General features: G+C 42.4%; 2 protein-coding genes across 2 annotated transcripts; one reads left to right on the forward strand and one right to left on the reverse strand.

The window, feature by feature from the left end:
* Positions 1-297: 297 nt before the first annotated feature.
* Positions 298-2,138, reverse strand: LOC132897131 (U1 small nuclear ribonucleoprotein 70 kDa-like). The gene is made up of 2 exons (XM_060938512.1): positions 1,344-2,138; positions 298-1,056 (listed from the first exon to the last, which is right to left on the reverse strand). The coding sequence occupies exons 1-2, from the start codon at positions 1,692-1,694 to the stop codon at positions 1,054-1,056; spliced, it is 354 nt and encodes a 117-aa protein (XP_060794495.1). The 5' UTR covers positions 1,695-2,138; the 3' UTR covers positions 298-1,053.
* Positions 2,005-17,681, forward strand: irak1bp1 (interleukin-1 receptor-associated kinase 1 binding protein 1). The gene is given in 5 exon segments (XM_060938511.1): positions 2,005-2,104; positions 2,106-2,304; positions 14,377-14,442; positions 14,557-14,687; positions 14,815-17,681. Coding segments are annotated over 5 exon segments (738 nt in total). The 5' UTR covers positions 2,005-2,021; the 3' UTR covers positions 15,074-17,681.
* Positions 17,682-17,796: the final 115 nt, after the last annotated feature.

The raw sequence follows: 17,796 nt of genomic DNA on the forward strand, positions 1-17,796 counted from the left end.
GCCAGGTCATTACAGGGCTGACACATAGACACAGACAACCATTCACACTCACATTCACACCTACGGTCAATTTAGAGTCACCAGTTAACCTAACCTGCATGTCTTTGGACTGTGGGGGAAACCGGAGCACCCGGAGGAAACCCACGCGGACACGGGGAGAACATGCAAACTCCACACAGAAAGGCCCTCGCCGGCCACGGGGCTCGAACCCGGACCTTCTTGCTGTGAGACGACAGCGCTAACCACCACACCACCGTGCCACCTGCTTTAAATCAAATAAAAGAAAATGAAAAAGAAAAGGAAAGCGATGAACGAAAATTTTTTATTAATTCAGTTTATTATATGGCACAAGCTACTTCCAGTAAAACTGTGTGCTCTGATTGGTTCCTTGGTGAGCAGTATTTTCCCGTAATGCCCGTGGGCGATTATGGACTTGCTTTCAATGTTGCAAAAAACAAACAAAAACAACAAAAAAAGGTTAATTGGAAATCAAAACGGAATCAGAAACGGACAAAACACAAAAGACAAATAAGAGTCACTGAGTTATTTAAGAAATGAGCAATGAAGAGCATTCATAAAGTGCTAACCGCTAACAGAAATTCAGTTTTGAAACCGCTATGTGTTTATTCTGCACGCGTGACTCAACTACATTACAAATATGACGTGACTGAAAGCAGCGTCACGCCTCATTATAATGACCATCTATTATAATCTTAGAAATAAAAAAGCCATAGAATAAACTCTTTATTAACCTCGCTTGCTCAGTCTTTACAGGACAATATCAGACCTTGGCCTTTCTGTACTGTCAAGACCTCGGTCTGATATTTCCCCGTAAAGACCGAGAAAGTGAGGTTCTCTCGTAGTTAGTCCCTCGAGGATGAGGATGACGACTCATTATGCTGTCGTTTGTGTGATCACATATGGTTCCGAAGTCCGAAAGCTGAAGCACAAATGCGACTGCACACAGGGCATTGGGCACGCGACCGTGGCACAGGATTCATGGCTGCTTGGTGACGGCGTTCGCGTGCAGCAGCTAGACGTTGGCGATGTCTGTCACTGAGCAAGCGAGGTTAATAAGTAGTTAATAATCATAAAAGGTGAAGTGAAAAGAAAGGAAAAATAAATAGAAAAAAGACAATGAAAAAGTACACAAAGTACAGAAGAGGAAGTGAAAAAAGTAAACAAAAAGAAAAATAACTGGAAAAAGAATTTGTTCCATGTTTTAAAAAAAATACTTGAGAATTTGTGTTTATTTTATAAAAGTTGTATTTGAATAGCCAGAATGGTGGTTTTAGTTGTTGTTGTTGTTACATTGGAAGTGTTCTATTCAAAATCTAACCGACCTCAACAACTGAACGGCTACAACACACGTGCGCGTATAGTTCCCGCTGAATCTTCTCCTCCTCCTTCCTCTTCTCCTTCTTCTCCTCCTTTCTTCTCCTTCTCCTCCTCCTTCCTCTTCTCCTCCTTTCTTCTCCTCCTCCTCCTTCTTCTTCTCCTCCTGCTTCTCCTCCTCCTGCTTTTTCTTCTCCTCCTCCTTCTTCTCCTCCTCCTTTCTTCTCCTCCTTCTTCTCCTCCTTCTTTCTTCTCCTCCTCCTTCTTCTCCTCCTTCTTCTTCTTCTCCTCCTCCTTCTTCTCCTCCTGCTTTTTCTTCTCCTCCTGCTCTTCTTCTTCTTCTTGGCGTTTTGGTGCATTACCGCCACCAACTGGTATGGAGTGTGGATCGAGCTCTCTAACTATATCTTGTCATAATAATAATAATAATAATAATAATAATAAATTCTCTTCATCAATTTCACTCTTCTGAGATCCTGAAACAAAAATAAATGTCGTTTCTCTCCAGAGCTTTTTAGTAAAAGATCCCGCGAATTCAAATTGAATGTAAGTGTGTGAAGGTTCAGTTTCAGAGCGCAGCGCTGCTTCTTCACCACAAAATTCCATCCGACTCTCCATTTCCGCTCGTGCTTTATTACCCGTGATGCTCCGCGCGCGTTGCCATAGCGCTGCTTCGGTTTACCAACATGGCGCGCAGTCCGGCTCGAGCCTTCGCTTCCGTCCTCGCGGCTCCCGGCGGTGAAGTGAAGGAGCTGAACCGGGAGCTGGAGGCGGGCTGCGGGGGCTGCGGGTGCCGGTGGCGGGAGGCGGGTGGAGGTGACGGGCAGCGCGGAGCTCTGTGCGCCTCCGGACCGGGCCGCTGTTACCGTCTCCGTGTCTCACAGCAAGGAGAGCGCTAACGACTCCGCCAACAGCGCGCAGCGCAGACTGCACTACATCCTGCACACCGGCCGCCAGCACGGACTCAGGGTGAGGCACGGGGAGGCAGAGGCAGAGTAAAGCAGACTCAGGGGGAGGCAGAGGCACGGGGAGGCAGACTCGGGGAGGCAGAGGCAGAGTAAAGCAGACTCAGGGGGAGGCAGAGGCACGGGGAGGCAGACTCGGGGAGGCAGAGTCAGGGGGAGGCAGAGTCAGGGGGAGGCATACTTGCCAACTTTTCAAAATTCTCATGGGGGAGAAAAGTGCGTGAACGACATTTTCAATTGGACGAGGGTCTGATGCGCGGTTGAAATGACAAAAACAGTGGATCCCAATTAATTGCAAACTATTTGAAATGTATACAATTAAAGGGTTTCTGATTTGTTGATATTGTTCTATCAGTTACTGTAGGTTATGGGATTCATGTATCAGGCATGAGAGAGCTCAGAGTGAAAAATCTCAAATAATACTCTTGTCTTGAATTTTAATATAACAACAATGAAAGGGAAGTCTGAAATCAGATTTTTAGCGGAAAAATCTCCTGCCTGAATATTATCCATACAGAAACCCACAGAAAATAACACAAGCGATGCTTTAGAAGAATGTTTATCATTTCTTAAAATAGTCACAGTGAATGAAAGTATTACTGGATTGCATCAAACGTGTTTTCCTTCTGTAAGCTCATGTAAAAATACAGAGAACTATAATATATATAAATTACATTTTAATAAGATTTAACCAAAATAGTAACAACTCAATTAAATAAATACTGCACTGTATTAGTACGACTAAAATGCCTCTCTCTCACTAAACACTTTCCAAAAGAATTTTTAAAAAGCGCTAGAAATCCTCTCGGAATGCAGCAAAGGAATTTGCTCTTTTGCCAACTTTGACTGAAAGTTTTCAAACAAAATGTAAAAATGGCTCTATAAATCCTACCATACTATCACAATATACTCCACAAAGAAATTCACTCGAACGCAGCATTTTAGTCCGACCAAAATACACTCGCTAGTAATCTTTCACTTAAAACCTCAAAACTCCATCAAAATCAGTCACTTTCCAGATAATTCACTTGTAAACTTTCAAACATTAATTCAAAATAGCACTAAGACACGACCGCACTATTCGAATACACTCACCAAACACATTCTCTGTCCTGCAAAATTTCACTAAACACTTTAGAAGTTGTCCAGTTTGTTTCTGAAATGCTACGGAAGACTCGTTTAATTTCACACTCAAATGTCCGTTATATTCTGATTTAAGGCATCTTTACCTTAAAATGTGTAACTGGCTGGTTGAACATTTGCTTATCCATGGAAATTCATTCTACCAGGCAACCCGGGATTTGCATTCATATTTTTCCCGTGTGGTATTGGGTTTAGTGGCCGTGATGGATGAATGACTGCTTGTAAAAAATGTCGGACAGCCTGGGTGAATCCTACATTCTGGAAGTGACTGTCGTTCTGTTTGTTGATTGGTTAAAAATCAGTTGACGTCAGCAGTGTTTCTCATACGATTCTGATTGTACATAATCGGGAGTATTTTTAACTTGGCGGTAGGGATTTCCCCAAACCGGGAGATTATCCAGTTTTTAACAAATACGATCAGAAGGCGGGAGACGGAGGCTAAAATCGGGAGCCTTCCGCCAAAATCGGGAGGGTTGGCAAGTATGGGTGAGGCAGACTCAGGGTGAGGCAGAGTGAGTACGGTAGTCAAAGCTCACACTCCCTCCCTCACGCCCCCTCAGCTCTGTGATCCACTGAACTGTAGAGTTAATGATGTTTTCCCAGTGAAGCTCGATGACTAGCCTCCATGATCTAAACACTACAGAGATGTTTATGAGTAAGCGCAAAAGTTTGTGCCCCCCATTAACATACTCCAGTGTGTTTTTGTTGGAGAGATTTTTTTTTTTTAAAAATCACAGCACCTCATTATCAACAATATTATTGAGGTCTTATTAGCAGGTTTATATATTACATTACATTAATGGCGTTTAGCAGACACTCTGGTGTCTCTGGATAGTTGTTAGCACAGTCACCTCATAGCAAGAAGGTTCTGGGTTCGAGCCCAGCAGCCGACAAGGGCCTTTCCGTGTGAAGTTTGCATGTTCTCCCCATGTCTGTGTGGGTTTCCTTCGGGTGCTCCAGTTTCCCCTACAGTCCAAAGACATGTGGTCAGGTTAACATGGAGCAGCCATGGGCTGAAGGTTGGGCTGAAGTGCCCTTGAGCAAGGCACCGAACCCCCAACTGTTCCCCGGGTGCTGTATCATAGCTGCCCACTGCTCTGGGTGTGTGTGTGTGTGCTCATTGCTCACGTTCACTGCTTCACATGGGTTAAATGCAGAGGAGGAATTTCACTGTGTTTGTGTGATAAATAATGTTGTTCTTCTTCTTCTTCTCATATCCAGAGTGACGTACAACATACCCAGAGCAGCCTGGGGAGCAGTTGGGGGTTCATTGCCTTGCTCAAGGGCACTTCAGCCATTTCTGCTTGTCTAGGGAATCGAACTGGCGACCTTTAGGTCCTAGAGCTGCTTTTCTAACCATTCGGCCATGGCTTCCTTCCTTCCTTGATAGATAGATAGATAGATAGATAGATAGATAGATAGATTGATTGATACTTTATTGATCCTGAGGGAAATTGCAGTGTTTCAGTCGTGGTTACAACATTTGCAGATAATATAAACACAGTTACTGAACCCATTGCACAGATTCTCTTCTTCTCACACATTCATGCCATAACAATTCTTCATCATCTCATCTCATTATCTGTAGCCGCTTTATCCTTCTACAGGGTCGCAGGCAAGCTGGAGCCTATCCCAGCTGACTACGGGTGAAAGGCGGGGTACACCCTGGACAAGTCGCCAGGTCATCACAGGGCTGACACATAGACACAGACAACCATTCACACTCACATTCACACCTACGCTCAATTTAGAGTCACCAGTTAACCTAACCTGCATGTCTTTGGACTGTGGGGGAAACCGGAGCACCCGGAGGAAACCCACGCGGACACGGGGAGAACATGCAAACTCCGCACAGAAAGGCCCTCGCCGGCCACGGGGCTCGAACCCGGACCTTCTTGCTGTGAGGCGACAGCGCTAACCACTACACCACTGTTTCGCCCCTATTTCAGATTCTTCTTTTTTTAAATTCTATTTATAAAACTACTTTTGTCTTTTTTTTTTAATTCTTCTATCTTAACTGTTCAAGCACCAACCACCAAAGCAAATTCCTTGTATGTGAGAACAGACTTGGCAATAAACTTGATTCCGATTCTGATTCTGATAAAAAACTAGAAGGACACTCAATAGTGTGCGTAACTCTGCCAAGCCACATCTCTAGATTTGCATCAAAATCTAATCAATTGTTCCGTGGCCCATGGCTCACCTTTCCTCCAAATTTCATTAAAATCTGCTCACTACTTTTTGAGTTACGTTGGGAACAACAAACAAACGAAGGCGAAAACATAACCTCCTCCGCATCTCCCATAACCCGGGACGGAACAGTACCGTCACGTATTTTAATGTGGCGTCATGTGTTTTCTTATATTTGCCTTCCGGGTTTTTATATGCTGTTCCGTCCCACAATACCATTTTTGTGACATTTATTTACATAATGTATAATCTTGGGGGCGGCACGGTGGTGTAGTGGTTAGCGCTGTCGCCTCACAGCAAGAAGGTCCGGGTTCGAGCCCCGTGGCCGGCGAGGGCCGTTCTGTGCGGAGTTTGCATGTTCTCCCTGTGTCTGCGTGGGTTTCCTCCGGGTGCTCCGGTTTCCCCCACAGTCCAAAGACATGCAGGTTAGGTTAACTGGTGACTCTAAATTGAGCGTAGGTGTGAATGTGAGTGTGAATGGTTGTCTGTGTCTATGTGTCAGCCCTGTGATGACCTGGCGACTTGTCCAGGGTGTACCCCGCCTTTCGCCCGTAGTCAGCTGGGATAGGCTCCAGCTTGCCTGCAACCCTGTGGAAGGATAAAGCGGCTACAGATAATGAGATGAGATGAGATGTATAATCTTACCTTTTTTGTTCCAGTTTCACAGAGACATCCGTCACATCCACCATTTTATTAATCGGTACTTACACTAGTCATCCCACCTTTATAGATGAACCCGTCCCGTCACGTAGGATAAATAAAGTTAGAAGAAAAACAAAATATATTATTTAGTTGTTTTATTGTCAAAACACATAACTTAACTACTATTTATTCATCTATTTTACAACTTCTTGCCTCTTCCCCTACCTCTACCTTTTCGTTTCTTCAGCTGACATTGGATACATTTCAAGTTCTTATCTCTTTTGATCTGTGCTTCTGTTTTATGACCCACGTTTTCACAATCAGTGTGAAACCACATTTTACTCGAGATAGCGCTCGTTCTGCCACACGGACTTTCTTTGTGACGTCGCGCCGAGGTATATTCCGTAACTGGAGTTCTGGGCTTTTAGATCAATTTTGATTGAAAATATCATGAATATAACATTAATACAATGTGACGGGATATAATAATACTGGATAATCAAAGAATACATGACAGTGATACGTGTGAGTACAAGATGTTAAGTATGAAATCCCTGAATATTTAGAAAAGGTAACGTTATTGTAATGTACCGTCCCGTTCCGGTTCATACTTTCCGTACTGGGTTATGGGAGACACCACCTCCTCCAACAAAGTTGGTGGAGTTAATAAAAGGAAAGAAGGACTGTTAAAAAAAAAAACCCAGCAATAATCTACCTTTTGGAGATTATTGGTTGGAAGGTAGAATACCATCATATTGGAGTTGGTGAAAAAGCTTTAGTTAATCTTTTCAGATATCGCTTTTGTTTTAGTCCTATAGAGACCAGAAAGCTTATCACAGATGTGCAAGGTGAAGTAGAAAAGGCGTCGTTGTGGTTGTCTTTGAAAAGAGATGACGAAGCATGATTGGAGAGTTCGGTGAAAGTAGGTAACACCGACACATGACACCTCCTGATGGAGGGGCCCCGCCCTACCAGTGCTATCAGTTGAGGATAAGGGGCCGGAACTGGCTGGTACGGTATCCTCCTGATGATGTCGCTGGTCAGATCCAGGTATGGAGCTGTTAGCTATGAAGCATCTCTTGTAGGTGTTTGTGACCCTGAGGCAAAATCTATTAAGGAGAAGATGGAGCTAGTCTTTAAACAAAAAATTTGAGTAAAATATGTAAACAAATTTCAATTGTGTAAGAAAGTGTAAAGGTATCAGTTAAATGTGCTATGAGGTACTAATACTAATGATAATACATATATCAAGGCAGGGCAGAAAAAGCGGAGCTCCTGATGAGTGTATGAGCAAAATATTTGCAAAATCAAGCTGAATAGAATTATAATATTACAGCACCATGAATGAACCATCGAATTGTGTCGTGTCGTTTTTCACCTCAATAAATCACTTGTGACTGTGAGACTGATAACAAGATACACATCGCAGTTACGATACATATTTATTCCTTTCTTTGTCGTCGCATGCCATGCGCCAGAAACAACACCACGACGTTTATTATGGTGTGACTGTGCTGGGTGCCTGGGGGACAGCAGTGAACCTGCGCTTTCACTTTACATCACTACTATAGAGTTACGATCCAATATTATTGCGCATAAGAACTAATCGATCACGAACTGCTGTAGTTTTTAGATTATCTAACACTAAGGAAAGATGCTCATAATTGCTATTGGACTATACAATAATTATGTTTAAAGTATTAGTTAAAAAAGTAAACAATGTAAAGATGTGTCGCCCGCTAGAACATTTTTTCATCAATATTTTCTATAAAATGTGTTAGTAAATAATATCACGTTATTTTTTAAAACGCAAATAAAAAATAAGTTCTGGATAAAAACCCCATCTATCTCAGGCCAAAAAAATATATATATGTGTGTTTCCGGTTACGTAGATTTCAAAACTAGGGTCGGTAGGCAGGCTTTTTTTTTTTTTTTCAAGATGGCTGCCATAACCTATATTTAGACAGGAATAATTTCACAAAATATAATGAATTTCTTTGCAGGTCACCTGAGTTACCACCTTCTGATGAATCTGATGCAGCATGAGACACCTTTTAACATGAATTTTTCTGTAAATATAACAGCTCAATACACCATGAGAGAGAGAGAGAGCAGCCCTGCCCCTCTCTGCTCCCTGAGTGCAGCTCGTCGCCTTGGTAACGGTGCAGGGAACAGACACAATATAACAAGCAAAGAGTGCTTTTTCTCTCTGAGTTCCCTCTCCTCGAACAACGCTGATTTACACGGAAACAAAAGGAGCTATTCACAAAGTTCTTTCACATTGAGTGCTACAAGGCTCCCATGAACACATTAATGTAATTTTTTTTGTCCCTAGTGTAAAAAATGTGGACACTAGAGCGAGTTAAAAACAAGTGACTTTTCTGATTTTGCAGTAAAAGCACTGCCACGTTTATAATGTGAGTCTATGGGAGAGCGCGGCTGTCCTCTCCTTACTTTCAGCCTTCTCATTCAAAAACTGTAAATCCTATCGCTCAGGGAGACACTTGTCTTGATTCACACAATGTGTGACTACAACTTTTGAGAAAATTGTGTGTGTAGAGTGAAAATTGTGGCTGAGAAAACAGTTTAAATGAGAAAGTTAGAGCTTTTTTTTTCAAGCTGCCTACACTCTAAACTCCTGAGCCACACTGGTGTGTAACGCAATAGACACCCATTATAAAGCCTGAATTTCTCCAGGTGTGATCATGGTGTTTGATCTGGGACTGATCAAAAAGTATGGACCCTTTTCACGTGACGTCACGACAAACGCAGCCGCCATTTTGGACATGTACTACCAGTAGTTTACCACAGCCAGCATTGAGGAACGGCAGCAAAAAAAGTGTTTATTTTCAGCAAGACTTCCATCATGCCACTATATTGTTGTGCACCTGGATGTAGTAACCATCAACACACAAGGCAAGGGTTATCATTTTATCGGATCCCGACGGAGAAGATGGATTGCGGCCATTAAAAAAAAATTAACAGATTGGCAGCCCTCGGCATACTAGCGCTTGTGTAGTGACCACTTTGTTGGAGGTAAGACGAATAAAATTAGCCAGAAAAGGCATTACATTGCTGTTAACATTCTGTGGCGGCGAGTGTGTAACCAAATAGGCTAAAATAACCCATTGTAACCTCTTTGTTCTTCTGTAGTAGCTATTAGCTAACGACATTAGCTAACGTTGTGTTCCTTTGCTGTTGGTAGACTGTAGGACAGATCAGAGGCAGTGTCCTACAAACAGCGCTTAATTTGAGGGGGAGCAAGCCGGAGCGCGCTCCGGAACCTCGGGCGTTGGCTCCGGCAGCTATTAACACTGGATCCGGTGATCCGACACCTCTTTTGACTATGTAACAAAAAAAAAAATAATAATAATTAAATAAAAAAATGCAAGTTTATTTAGTGTTAATGTCTGATTTTGATATCTGCCTTGTTGGTGATTTCTCTCATGAAACGACATCCACAAAATATCTGCAGATGAACTTAATTTGCAGTGTTATTACAAAACATGCCCAGAAGCGCAGCGCCCCGCCCCCTTTTTTTCCGCACCGGAGCCGCTCATCCTCTGCGCTCTGGGACCTCCCACTTTACAAATTAAGCACTGCCTACAAATAAGTGTTCAAAACAAGAGGAACATGTATTTGTCTCTTAAATCCAGGCCGTTCCCTGTAATCTGTAACACTGGGTTGGAGAAAGTAATGGCAAATAGTGAGCGCACAAACCATAGAAGGTAAACTGTACACAGCGCCAGGGCAGTGTGATGGTATGTCTACTTTTAGATTGTGTTAGCTTATCAATGAACACACTCGTCACTCGATGAGTTTCACGTCTTTACGACGGATACTTAAATGTGTGTTAGGTATTATTGTTGCAGTCTAAGCAGTCATTGTAGCAGCTAGATGAGCGAGAACCGAAAGGGTCTGTGCCATAAACCGTTATTTCTGTACGGCGTTGCTAATGTGTCGTTACTGTTGTTATTTCTCCCTCTGCTCGCCCTGTAAATGCCCTACGTCGCTGGATAGCGAAGGTGTTTTCTGCATCTCGCTCCTTTTTTTCTTGTATGTTCTCCGTTTGTCGCCTTCCTCGCATTCAAACCAATTCGAGCCGAAGTCCGCTACATGTCCAAAATGGTGGTCACGTTTACGAAGGTCACGTGACTGAAAAGGGTCTATAGAACCTAGCAAAAAAGTTGAATGCCAGATCCACACAGGAGAAGTTTGTCTCCGTTTTAAAGCCCTGATTTTCCGAGTGAGTGACAAAAACTTCCGGTTCACGCGGTTGGGTTATATGTAAAAGTCGCGACTGGGAAAAAAATGAAAAAAAAGTTTAGGGTCGGGCGGTACGGATTAGGGTCGGTCGGGTAACCGGAAACACACATATTTTTTTTTTGGCCTCATGGAAATAAAGATACAAATTTCGTTGTCCAGTGATCAAGTGTATATGAAATACGTCGCCTTGCGCCTACGATCAGGTTCTCTGTGGTGGTATATGGTGGTGTAGTGGTTAGTACTGTCGCCTCACAGCAAGAAGGTTCTGGGTTCGAGCCCAGCAGCCGGCGAGGGCCTTTCTGTGTGGAGTTTGTATGTTCTCCCCGTGTCTGCATGGGTTTCCCTCACAGTCCAAAGACGTGGTTAGGTTAACATGGAGCAGCCATGGGCTGAAGGTTGGGCTGAAGTGCCCTTGAGCGAGGCACCGAACCCCTAACTGCTCCCCGGGTGCTGTAGCATAGCTGCCCATTGCTCTGGGTATGTGTGTGTGTTCACTGCTTCAGATGGGTTAAACACCGAGGATGAATTTCACTATGTTTAAGTGTACATGTGACAAATAAAGGCTTCTTCTTCTACATCGTACATCATGTGGTTGCAAAAATCAGATCGATGCATTACCATTTTCTCTTAAGTATGGAGCTTTGCTCCGATAATAATGCCACCACTCTGGTCATGGGGTTTCTTTTTTTTTATATTTTTGTCTTAATATTTTGCACCTTTGGGACCAGCAGAAAAGAAATTTCGTTGTGCCTTAAAGTGCATATTCTGGACCAATTTCGTTGTTTTTTTTTTAATATGAAAGTATGTCCCTTTACACACTCATCCAGAAGGGTAATTTTGCACAAGGCCATCTGTCTACAGCAGAAAAAGATAAAATAACAAAACGCGTCTGGAAAAATCCCAAGGGAGTCTGGAGTCAGATTCGTGACGTCACCTGCGGAAGCGCCAGCAGGCTGCGCGAGCTTTGCACGGTTTCAGTGCACAGCCTGTGTAGACCGAGCGCTCCCATTTCTCTCCCACTGTCCGGTCTTTTGGGAAACGATGAGTACTAATCCCATCATGATTGGTGCTGCTACACCCTCCGACGATACATCTGTTCACCATTTTAATATATAGATTTAGGCACTGCCTAAAAGCAGAGCTCCCATCTGTTTCTGGATTGTAGAATCTTCTTATGTCCTAGCCAGTCTCTTTTGCTTTATTTCTTCACTGGCTAACACTCCAAGTGTCCAAAGTGCCAGCAAAGCAGAAGTGCTAAAAAAAAATAAAAATTAATTTTGTTCAGGAAAGAAATTAATTATTTACCAAGGAGCAGGTAAGAAGAAAATATTTAAAAAGTAGACGGCCTTTTGATTTCATAAATCAGTGAAATTTAGTTCCCTCTGAAATGTGGTGATTGTGATAGATGTTTATTTCTGTAAAGCCTCGGTCACAACCGGCCGTACGTGCTCCTACGGCCGGTCCACGTGCAAAAAACGCAAGAAACGCACGGAGGGCGCGCGTGTGACGTGCTGATTTTCGAGCCGTAGACCGGCCGCAGAGGTTCTTTGTCATGTCAAACAAACTCTACAGGTGCTTACGTTTTTTTCAGGTTGCAAGACAAACTTACAGCCAACGTGCGTCTTTCTCCACGAACAAAAAAAAAAACGCAGCAATTTGGGAAACGCCAAAAATCGCACGGCCAAAAAATCATACGTCCAGTTGTGACCTAGGCTTAATATCTCTCAAAATATCAGGCCGTTCTGTGGCTGGGAAGTTATTTAATTTGAGGGGATTAAAGCAAATAACGTGTATGAAATCGCTCTCTTCGCGCAGTCAAGCAGACCGAGGAAGTCCGTGTGCGCATGCGCAGGTTCCCCTTTGAGCAGGGCTTTGAACCGGGAACTTTTTCTATTTCACATGGAACAGAAACGAAACCAGAAACTTTAATATTTTTTATGTTCCGGAACAGAAACGCTTATTAAAAATAATGGTAACCGGTTAATACCGGTTTTTATTTCGTTCCTCAAAGTTTCCGTAGCCTACAAATAAAAAAGCCATTCTTCTCCTGCGCAAGTTTCTATGACCCGCTGGGGTTCACTTCCTGTGTGACGTTCGCTGACTGAATGGAGAGAGCGGGAAGGTGGACTACTATCACGTCTCCATGAGATAATAAGTGAATTACTGAGTGTCTGAGCAAAGAAGAGCCTGAACGTTGCAACCTCCCTATTGGCTGTTTGTAAAAATGTATCAATTGTTGCCCCTCCCACGGGAATCATCGCGGGCTCGAGAGACGAGACCTGACGAGTTAGTTCGTTGGTAGCAGAACAAAATGTCTGGACACAAATCAGGTTTTCAGAAAAGGAAAGAAAATAAACGGAGGGTTGAAAATACAAAAAAGGAGGCAGAAAATGCAAAACGAGTTTTAAGGTAGGACAAATGGTTACTTTTTAAGGCAGCCCGCCGTGGCTGCAGGCTTTGTTGTGTCATTGAATGGTTAGTTTTCTGAGGCAGCCCGCCGTGGCTGCCTGCAGGCTTATTTACTATAGCCCATTTAGTTAAAATAGTTAATATAAAATGTTATAGTTATGTGATGGTTGTCCTGATTTAGACTGGTGGGGTTTTTTTTTGGGGGGGGGGGGGTTGCGCGATGTTGCACCCGGGTCCAGATTAGGGCAGAACCGGCCCTGGCTACATTTCAGGTGTAGTTTGTTTTATGTATGTATGTACTTGCATAGATGTGTACTTGGTCTTCCAATATGGCGCCTAACAAAATCTCGCGGCGCGGTGACGTCATGCGGTAGCCCTCTATAGGGCCTGACTAGCCTTTGGTAACACACTAAACGAATTATCTTTCATTTTTGGCACTTTTTCTGTTTGTGTAGATGGGAAGACATACTGAGAATCCAAATCGCCAACATTTGAAATAATAATTGTTTTGAATTATTTCTTGTCTTATTTAATGAAGGTTGTAATAGAATTAGCCTACATTTGGCTTAAGCTGGATGAGACAGAGACATAATTTTATAGCCATTTGTTAAACCGCTGACAGGGAATGTAATTAACCGTTCCGGGAACGAAATTTTTTTGTTCTAACCGGTTCGGGAACGTCTATTTAATGGTGGAACCCCAAACCGGAAACGTTAAAATTCCGTTTCTGTTCGGAACGAACCAGTAGGAAAAAAATTCTGGTTCAAAGCCCTGCCTTTGAGTGTGCATCATTCTGTCGCTAAATGAACAGCTGATCACACCGAGGTGCTCGCTGAGCGCCGATATTTATTAGTTTGGTCCTGCGTTTCCTTTCCTTCATATATAACATAACGTCTTTTCTTCTCACTTTCTTTCCGTTTCTGTAGTCGCTCTTTCACGTTTCATTCGCACACTCACGTCCTCCATTTTTCTCTCCTGTTTCAAATTTGTATCTCACAACGCCTTGCGCGAACAGGGAAAGCCTACCACGTGATGTGATGCATGATGTAGTATCTTGAATTGGGTCATGGTGAAGCAGGAAAAAATAGCGGAGAATTTAGGGCCTCGTGGCCTTAAATTCATTAATTGTTCTATTTTTTTTATAATAAAAATTCAGTAGCTTTTGGCCCACTAAACAAAAATAATTGGGTGTCGGGAAAATTCTTTTTATGACCTACACTTGAAAAATCTGAAAGGTGATCTACCTTTAACTATTAAATTAGCTGCTTGTTACTGTGAGGAACAGTGAAGTCAGTCAGTGTTGAAGGTTCTTACATTGCGCTTTCTTGAGAGCATTGAGACATGATTTATGATGATTTTGGTATTATTCCTCTGTATACTGACAGGGCGACGATAAAACCTGTCATGTTTGAATGTTTTCCATCAGGAGGAGGACATCACTGTGCTGAAACACTTGCAGAGAGAGGAGGAGCTGTACCATATGCAGGCTGAGGTGGGTGGGGCTCATTAAACACTTCAGCAGTCATTCCGGATTTAATAAAGCAATGACTCAGTGCTTGTTTAATCAGGTATTTGGTTCTGAATCTGGTGCGTGTGTGTGAGAAAGGTGAACATGGTGTTTTCAGACTTTGTGAAGATGCAGTCTGTTCGCTCAGTGCTCATCGAGAAGCTGGACAGAAGTGTGTGTGTCGGGAATCCACATTTCTCCCACAGTTCAGAAAGCCTCAACGTGTTACGGTAAGTCTGATCCATTCACGAACTTTGTTTCGCTCTTAATGTCGGTCATATTCGCACTCATCACACATCGCAACACAAAAACGTACAAACTGAAATTAAACGAGGTGTAATGTGGTGCTGTGTGCAGGAGACGTGTGTGCGCAGCAGCTGTGGAAAACGCCCGCCTTAAAGCACACGAGGTGTGTAACCTGCTAGGACAGGCTTTAGGGCGGCCCTTATTGGTACGGGAGGAGGAGTTTCATGAGTGGAGAGCTGGACAGCGAGAAGGCGTGGCCAGTACCCTGACTCTACAGGAGAAGGTGGATCAGATGTCAGTCACTGCGTCATCGCGCGTGTTTGTGATGTTTGAGCTGCGGCCTAAGGACAGTACCAGGAAGAGGTTATGAAGAACACACACTTGGAGGAAACTGCTGACACAAATCCCAGCCAGAGAGAAATATTCATTTTTGTGATTCAGTGAACTATAGAAAGACATAAATTAAATCGCATCACATCTGCTACCATGATATGCAAACCTGATGATGAGTTTGCGTAGTGAACAGTGAAAAAGATTTGCAGTGGTTTTCGTTAAACCGCAACTTACAGATATGATTGTTAACTTCTCACCCTCGAGGACTCTACTGACTGAAAACAACATGGTTCCAGAATCCCAGTGTGCAGTTATAAGAAAACAAGAAGACAGTCATCTATATCCCCCGCCCTATATACAAACAATAAACCAAGTTACAAGATATTGTCACATTTTTCAAGTTCTGCTGCAGGAAACCAACCCGACCTCTTTACACTGACCTCAGCAGCCCATGGCATAAACCCACCAGACCTTTGGTCCAAGGGAGCTAAAAATTAACATTTCTTACAATTTTTAGTATCAAAAGGCACATATACATTACTTAATCAACACATATACCAACTTTCAACACCAAACCACTCATAGTTTTCAAGTTCTGCTCCGGAAACAAAACCGGAGCAGAACTAAGACTAACCCGAGAGACCAAGTCTGAAATTGTTTCCATGGAAACATGAAAAATTTTAAATTTCTTAGTATGAAAAGACACAGCTACATCACCTTGTTAACATGTATACCAAGTTTCAAATCTGTATCATGAATAGTTTTGGATATATGCTCTGGAAACAAACATTGCTCTTAGAAATGAAGTCAAAATCTATTTTTTTTATGTAAAAATTTGAAAAATACTTTTTCTCAAAAATCCAAAAATAGCAAAAGGCACCAGTTCACATGTTGCTTGATATGTATACAAAGTTTCATGAAGATATCTTCAGTAGTTTTAAAGATATGGCCCGGAAACGAAAACGTAACCAGACGGACAGCTGGAATCCGTTTCTATATCCCTCGCCAAACTTCGTTGGGGGGGGGGGAGATAATAATCAATCAACACTGTGATGGTGTGATGTGGCCCGAGAGTTACTGTAAGAACGGTTACTGTTTCCACCCACAAGTTTATGTTCCACTAACAGCATGTCCCAAAGTGTTTTATTCCTCTTATACAGCAAAAATATAATTTAATCATTTTTAAAACATATATTAAAGAATGGCATGGCATTGAGTGAATGCTGGTGTGTTCATCTGCCACTGCTCATTGGAATTTTACAGTTTGGAACTTTTATTGTGGGATCTTTATCTGATCAATTTGCTGGATTTCTGCCCATTTTCTCTTGGGGAGCCAATTGATATTGCTTTATTGTCCCTTTTAATAAATCGCTACCTGCTACATGTTTTACACGAGACCTCACTAACTCCTGACACCTCGGTCTGACCCGGCCTCTTGTAAGTACGTCTCCACTTTGATGACCCTTTTTTTTGCAGGTAGAATAGTCACAGTTGGAACACCCAGTTGTGTCCAAGTTTCAACTCTCGAGCTGATGGTTTGAGGTTCTGCTGAAGAATTCTGAGGTAGTCCTCCTTCTTCATGATTCCATCCACTTTGTTGCTTACCAGTTGGTACAGTGTTCTTGGACTTGAATGCCCCACCTTTATTGCTTCAAATATACCTCTGGTCTTTATGGCTAAACAACTCAACCTTTGTCTTATCTGATCATAAAACTTTCCTCCAGAAGGCTTTTCCTTTGTCTGTAAACTTCAGTCAAGCTTGAAGGTGTTGATTTTGGAGAAGGGGCTTCTTTCTTGGGCAGAAGCCTCTCAGTCCATGGTGATGGAAAACCCACTTGATTGTAGACAGTGACACTGGTGTTCCAGCAGCTTCCAGTTCATGGCAGGTTTGTGCCTTGATGGTTCCTGACCATCTGAACCAATTTCCTGTCAGCTGAGGCTGACCGGTTGGGTCTTCTTCCAGACTTTTGCAAAGTGGCTACAGCTCCCAAAAACAACAACCCCTTTTTATGTTGGCACAGAGAAACTACCAGCTATAGTCAATCATGAGCACTAACAAGACATTAACAGGCCTTGGCAAATTAAGACATTTGAGAACTTTAGATGTTGTACCATCACTCAGAAAAAGAACAGTACAAAGGGATCACTGGACGCCAAATATTGCCATGACATTAATGTCTGTGATGACTATGTAAACTTCTGACCAAACTGTATTTTTATGACTTTATAGTTACATTTAATGTTGTAGAACATCCACAAAACAAGTTAGTTCCTGGTATCATGATCATTTTATAGCAGCTATAAACATCCTTTCCATCACTAGCTTCTTTTTTTTTTATGCATCTACCACTGAGTTATATGAAATTAATCATTGTAACTGATAGATGAACTGATTAGATTTTGGAATCGATCCAAACAAGGTCAAAGTCACAGAAAGGTCAAACATCTGAAATAGATGATGTAGTATTTGACATACAGTTTACAATTATTCAATAAAATTGAGTCATACATGAGCTGATGGAAGCTATGTACGACAAGATTGAGTGGAATCATCGTTTTATTATATCTACATTCACTGGATTTTTAGAGAGCATTTTTTAATTTTACAAATTCAGTTTAAAAAAAATAAACTATTGATTGCTGCATGAATTGACTTCAGGGTTTTTTTTGTAGAAAGTGCTGTCTCTTGCTGTCGTGCTGAGGTATAGAATAGCTTTAGACATTTAATTCTCTGGATCTTTCAGTTCTGTAATTTTCAAA

The sequence above is a fragment of the Neoarius graeffei genome, chromosome 13 (assembly GCF_027579695.1).
Source record: "Neoarius graeffei isolate fNeoGra1 chromosome 13, fNeoGra1.pri, whole genome shotgun sequence".
NCBI lineage: Eukaryota > Metazoa > Chordata > Actinopteri > Siluriformes > Ariidae > Neoarius > Neoarius graeffei.